General features: G+C 42.0%; 1 protein-coding gene and 1 pseudogene across 1 annotated transcript; one reads left to right on the forward strand and one right to left on the reverse strand.

Annotated features, from left to right (window-relative positions):
- The first annotated feature begins 1 nt into the window (after position 1).
- On the forward strand, positions 2-978 carry LOC147464013 (putative pre-mRNA-splicing factor ATP-dependent RNA helicase DEAH5 pseudogene; annotated as a pseudogene).
- Positions 979-3783: 2805 nt separating this feature from the next.
- On the reverse strand, positions 3784-4931 carry LOC147464014 (uncharacterized). Its single transcript, XM_086529923.1, has 3 exons — positions 4832-4931; positions 4499-4620; positions 3784-4305 (listed from the first exon to the last, which is right to left on the reverse strand). The coding sequence occupies exons 1-3, from the start codon at positions 4929-4931 to the stop codon at positions 4204-4206; spliced, it is 324 nt and encodes a 107-aa protein (XP_086386049.1). The 3' UTR covers positions 3784-4203.
- Between the last annotated feature and the right edge of the window lie 1373 nt (positions 4932-6304).

The raw sequence follows: 6304 nt of genomic DNA on the forward strand, positions 1-6304 counted from the left end.
TGGAGCAGTCCATGAGAACCAGGTTTAAGTTGTGATTGGAGAAACCAATTCAAAGAAAACAATAGAGACTACACAATATCTAGCAAAAGCAGGGGTGCACAACAAAACGAAAGATTGGCTGCACACAATCTCAAAGAGTGGCCACAATGTCTGTGGTCAAGAGGGTTTCAAAAGAATTTGGGTGCATCCTTGTTCAAGAACGGGCCCCGAGACAGTAATCAAGTATATGACAGATGGAATACTTCTCAGAATATTGCTCGTGGATAGCCAACTCTTCGCGCATTTTGTCATCATGCTTGATGAAGCACATGAAAGGACAATACACACTGATGGACTCTATGGGCTGCCGAAGGACCTAGTAACATGGCATAAAGGTTTGCGTCCTTTAGTCACCTCAGCTACACTTGGATGCTGAGAAGATTTCTGGGCACTTTTCTAGATGTTGCACCTATTACTATTACGCGGATACATTTAATTGAGCCAGAAGGTGATATCCTTCTCTTTTCAACTGAAGAGGACAAGAAGAAGTATAGTGTACCAGATTTTGTATGAGAGAATAAAGGGGTTGGGTCCCAATGTTCCAGAGTTGCTTATACTCCCAGTTTATAGTGCCTTTCCTAGTGAAATATAGACGAGAACTTTTTGATCGAGCACCAACAAGGAAAGTGTGGCTCCAACCAACATTGGAAAGGCATTTTTAATCATCAATGGAATCTAATGTCCCTTTTAGATCCAGGTTTTGCTAAGCCAAATGTCTATAATCCCAAGCTTGGGTTAGATTCACTTCTCATTATACCCATTTCTCAAGCCTCTACAAAGCAAAGCCCCAAGCAGGCAGAACAAGTCCAGGAAAGTGTTGTCTCTTGTACGCTGAGAGCATGCACAAGAATGAAATAAGATGTTACAACGAACTGTGCCTGAAATTCAAAGAATAAATCTGGCAATACAACTTTGCATCTGAAGGCTGTGTATTACTGATTCATTGACTTTCAATTTTTTTGGATCTACGGCCTCCACAGTCTACATGCTCTAATATCGGCTATGGAACAACTCTATACTTTAGGTGCCTATGTGTCATCGCAGATTGGTCCACAACAGATGTGCCGACCTCTTGCCCTTTGTGCTACAACATGCTTCAACTCTATTCATGATAAAATTTGTAAATCGACAATGGGAGCTTCTACAAATTGACAGACAAAACCCTATGTCAACAAGTTGTAAAGGTTCGTTATTTGGATTCATATGCATTTGCTTGGATCACACAACCAAACTACGGGGCAAAGGCACAACTTGTGTTTCTTGTAATTTCCAAGGAGACACAGTGCCGACCCTCCACCATAGTTATGTATGGCCACTTCTGTTTTGCATGACTTCACTATATGGTCTTTAGTTTGCGTCATTTCCTCATTGCATGAAGAGACGTTTAACTAGTCACAAGGTTTTTTGTAGTTTGAAAAACAATGTTCTTTGCCTTGCACTGTCGTACAGGATGCCTACTCAATTACCAAGTCAATATTTCAATTAAGTTTTCTCCATTTCTCTAAGCAAGACTAGTTTTTCCTAATGTATTGCTATAATGGATTTGGAGAAGATATTGTCAAAGTGGATGCTACTATTGTGGAAGTGTAAATTGAGAGAAGTCTTTTCCAAGTTGTGGAGCTTCTTCGAAAAGGAGGGGAAGGCTATCGTTTTGATATGATCATAGGTGTAGGCGCTTTTATGTTGAGCTTTTGGGCTATGTTTATGAGTGAAGTGGGCTTGTCAAATTGCTTTTGAAGCGACGACTGCCCTCCAATCTTTGAGGGACTCTATATTAGTGTTTGGTTTTCATGAAGTTTCTTGATGCTATTGTTAAATGCTCTACTTCTTAGTTGTGTGCAAGACATGAAGAAGATTGCATTCAAGCTGTTGTTGAGGTGGAGCCTCGAGAGGATCTCATGAAACTGTCAAATAGGAATTTCAGCATTTGTCTCCTAAATGTATCAGCATGGGAATAATCCTGAATCACCCAAATCATTAGGGCTCACAATAGTTGATATCCTAAGAATAAAAAAGTAATCTGGGCAAGACTTCACTAGCTTGATCCCGAGATATGAATATAAATCAACACATGACCACTAGCTTGATCCGCAGATATGACAAACGTTACATGAATAATCTTAACCTTCTTGCTCAGATGAGAGGCATGGGGAGGACTTCTGACTTCTTACAAACTTACACTTCGGTGGTAATGTAGGCTCTCCTCTTCCCTCCTTGAAGGTGTCTCTTGGTTATTGCAAGTCCTCTTCTCCACCCTCTTCTTCTTGACACATTTTTGAAAGATTGCACAAACTCGTACTATGGCTGCTCATAATTTCACAAGCCCAATTATGATTTATGTTCACCACTATCATTAGTTCAAAAAACAGAAGTTGGCTTACCCTACTTCGGCTCTATGCGAAGGAATTACAGCAAAACAAGCTTCTGTTCACCTTCTTCTTGAGCTCAACTTCGCAATTCCTTCTTCAGTATGTGTCCTTTCTTGCTCTATAAAGCAAACAAAGGATATGCACACAAAGCAAGTCCAACTACTTGGCACACACCTTCTCTTGACTATTCAATTTATTATGAGCAGAGACTAAGAGAGTTGGGTGCTTAAGAGACTAGAGAAGCGAAGCGAGCTTCTACATGTGAACTAGTAGTAGTAGTAGGAAAGCACACAGATGCCTTGAGCAGTAGATAACATTGTTCGTCTGTGCTGGGTGATTCCCTTTTCTCCTATCAATGGTAATGCCTTACTGCTTCAGGAAAAACGTGGTTCTCAATGGTGGCACTCGCACTATGTTCCGTTGTTACTCGGACGCTTATGTTTCAGGCATAGTAGTCCTTCAGCGCATGTTCGCTCTGGTATGATTTCAATAAAGTGTTGATATTGAGAGAGAGAGAGAGAGAGAGAGAGAGAGAGAGAGAGAGAGAGAGAGAGAGAGAGAGAGAGAGAGAGAGAGAGAGAGAGAGAGAGAGAGAGAGAGAGAGAGAGAGAGAGAGAGAGAGAGAGAGAGAGAGAGAGAGAGAGAGAGAGAGAGAGAGAGAGAATGAAATGAAATGTAATATTAACGTCTTCAAAAGGCCAAAATGACCTATGAGACCAAAAGGTTACATATGGTGAATCTAATCACAAAAAGTACAAAGAATTGAAAAGAAAATAGTGGGTAGGGGTGGGGTGAAAGCTTGATACAAAGGGAATAGAAAGGGTGAGCTGATACAATGGAGTTCTCTGACAGTCGAAGCATCATATAAATATACATCAGTATCCAAAAGGCTATAGAGATTCAATGTCCTCCAACGTAGGCACTCTGTCTTCAAATGAAATAAAATGAAATGAAATGATATATTAACGTCTTCAAAAGGCCAAAATGACCTATGAGACAAGATCGTTTCAATGTAATGTGGATCTGATACAAAGTCAGAATAACAAAATGAAATGACAAAATGATGAAATATAAATACTATGAAAAAGAGAGTCTTAACGTCGTAGGAAACTATTCCGAGAGACCTTGAAGATCTAAGGGGACAAGTCTGACAGCATTCCAACAAAATACAAAAATCACGATCTATCATTAACCAAATCATTAAGATTGCAACAGAACTATCTAAACTGGTCTAATAACACTTTTCTCTAGTCAAAATGACATAAAGTGAAGCTTTAAGCACTCAAAATTGAAGATATAGCTCGTAGACACTTAGTCATGAATCATCAAAGAACTTGCAATGCTTACACACACAGAGAGAGAGCGCAATACATAGTTTTGTCTGGCTAGCAGAGAAATGATCTACAGAGGAACATGGTCAGAAGGTTTCACAGTAAGGATTACATGATACTAAATCAAATTGTAAAGCTTCAAAACTTGACATTGCGCACCCTAAGTTCATTCCAAAAAAGGCTGAAGATACTGACTTTACACTCAATGAGTACAGGCAAGATATTACGAGCAAAAATTGACTGACGGTTGAGAGAATCGACCACTGGTCCTTCCTAGTCATACAAATGATACTGGAAGAGGCCAGCAACGGGAAGTCTGTGTTTGCACTAATATATGCAACAGCCCACTCCAGGCACTAATATATACAACAGCCCACTCCAGGTTAAATTAGCTGGCTCGATCATAATATTCCTCAGCCCCTTCACAACTATCAGCCATGCTATTAAGGCCATAATCATACGCCTCATGTTCTGGAGGTCTGAAAGGCCTCTATGACAGCTTGTGCTCTTTCTTCTATCTCCTTCAGATACTCTAACACAACCCGTTGTTGGTATGATCCACTCTCCTGCATAACAAACATAAAATGCACAAGAAATGGGTTTACTGCCAAGTGATGAATGTATTCAACTGAGTAAACATTTTACGCATCATCACAATAGGATGGAATCATGTTCAAGTCTCTGGGATGCACAACCCGTGCTGTGTGAATCCATTCAAAAATATGTCTTGATTTCTTATGAAACGTAGAGAAAACTCACCGTGCGCATGTCAACTCGCTCCACCCTCTTTTTCATGACCTTGAACAGCTCTTCTAGCTCAATCTGGCCACCTCCATAGACAAGGCCACTCCTTATCAAACCTTCCCAGCTCTCCTCATCAGCTGAAAAAGAGACAGTTTATTACTCTTTGAACATCAATATGAAATTCTAGAACGTCTTCTATTTTGGTTCACTGATACTACTAATCCTTGACCAGAAACAATACTAAAATGAACCCCTGCAGAGGGGAGAGTTCAAGAGACAGGGTGCCTTCAAACTAGAGCACTAGGCAAGTCGAGTTAAAAGGGCCCGAGGTTATGCCAAGGCGACAACCTCTGGCCTCTCTACTTTGTGTTTGGTAAAAATCCCTGCGATGTGTAACAGAGGGCCATAAGCTATACGGAGAGAAAATAGGAACCCACCCACACCCCATTCCATGACAGCCAGCCTTAGAGAGAGGACTGTTGTTAGAGGCTTGGACACTCCAAGCGAGAAATCAATAGCAGCACATGATTAGAAATTGCAAAATCGTTGAACTTTGAAGAGAGAGAGAGAGAGAGAGAGAGAGAGAGAGAGAGAGAGAGAGAGAGAGAGAGAGAGAGAGAGAGAGAGAGAGAGAGAGAGAGAGAGAGAGAGAGAGAGAGAGAGAGAGAGAGAGAGAGAGAGAGTCGAGACAACACGGCGGAGTTCTGCACCCAAATGCACTAGCCCCAAAGGTTGGCACCCAGAGATATTTCTTTATTATTATGCATGCAAAGTACAACTCTCTGAGGGTTCTTTGCTCTCAGACTCTACGTCAAAAAGCTTTGCAGAGTGAGGCCCCAAGGTCTATTATAAGTAGTAAAAGGGTTGCCCAAAAGCATCAGATCCAAAAGCACTTTCCCCCAAAAGCGTCTGCTACCAAAAGCTCATGCAAAATTGCCATCCATACAGATGTGCCATGTGGCAGCCAGTGCGATTTACAGAAATCAGCCTAGAGTGCAAGCTTTTGATACTTTTGGGTTTAGGCCTCACGGCCGGTGCTCCATAAGTTCTTGTTGTCGAAGGTGGCAGCGAAAGATGCAATGAAGAACAGAACAGGCTCATGAACCGGTGGGTACCTCGACTTCGATCTAGAACGCCTGCACTGCCAAACACATGAACAAGGCACACCTGTGGAGAAGAGAGATCACTGAGGTAGAGAGAGACAAGAAAATTGAGAATGAGAGAGAAATGAAATGAAATGTTATATTAACGTCTTCAAAAGGCCAAAATGATCTATGAGACCAAACTGTTACAAAATTGTGAATCTGATACCATGTCTGGGTACAGAGAGAGAGAGAGAGAGAGAGAGAGAGAGAGAGAGAGAGAGAGAGAGAGAGAGAGAGAGAGAGAGAGAGAGAGAGAGAGAGAGAGAGAGAGAGAGAGAGAGAGAGAGAGAGAGAGAGAGAGAGAGAGAGAGAGAGATCTGGGAAAGGCTCTCCATGTTGATAACAATCTGCTCATACAAGTGACCAAGGGGGGTAGAACTGACATGCAGAATGGATAGACCCGAGAGGACACACAACTGCGACTGCGACTACGACTGCTACTGCACACAAGACCACTGCCACGGTCTCAACATGTGCATCACCTCTGACATGCTCTAAGATCATAGATTTGGTGCATCTCCTCCTGGCTAGATCAAGATAAGGATCTAGATCTTGGACGAAATCCCTTCACTGCATGATCACAAGGCCTGCGGAAGGCCGCGGTGAGAAACCACTACACCGTAGAGGTGATAGCCAAGCAATGCATCTGCTGCACATCATCATGGTAGCTGCCCTT

The sequence above is a fragment of the Adiantum capillus-veneris genome, chromosome 2, assembly GCF_014529385.1.
Source record: "Adiantum capillus-veneris isolate H3 chromosome 2, ASM1452938v2, whole genome shotgun sequence".
Classification (NCBI taxonomy): domain Eukaryota; kingdom Viridiplantae; phylum Streptophyta; class Polypodiopsida; order Polypodiales; family Pteridaceae; genus Adiantum; species Adiantum capillus-veneris.

Excerpts from the sequence above, each read along its gene's own strand:
- LOC147464014 (XM_086529923.1), bottom strand. The coding sequence starts at position 4,931 with ATGGGGTGTGGGTGGGTTCCTATTTTCTCTCCGTATAGCTTATGGCCC. Across the intron at positions 4,621-4,831 it reads ACAAAGTAGAGAGGCCAGAG|CTGATGAGGAGAGCTGGGAA; the intron begins GTTGTCGCCTTG and ends TCTCTTTTTCAG. Across the intron at positions 4,306-4,498 it reads AGCGAGTTGACATGCGCACG|GAGAGTGGATCATACCAACA; the intron begins GTGAGTTTTCTC and ends TTTGTTATGCAG.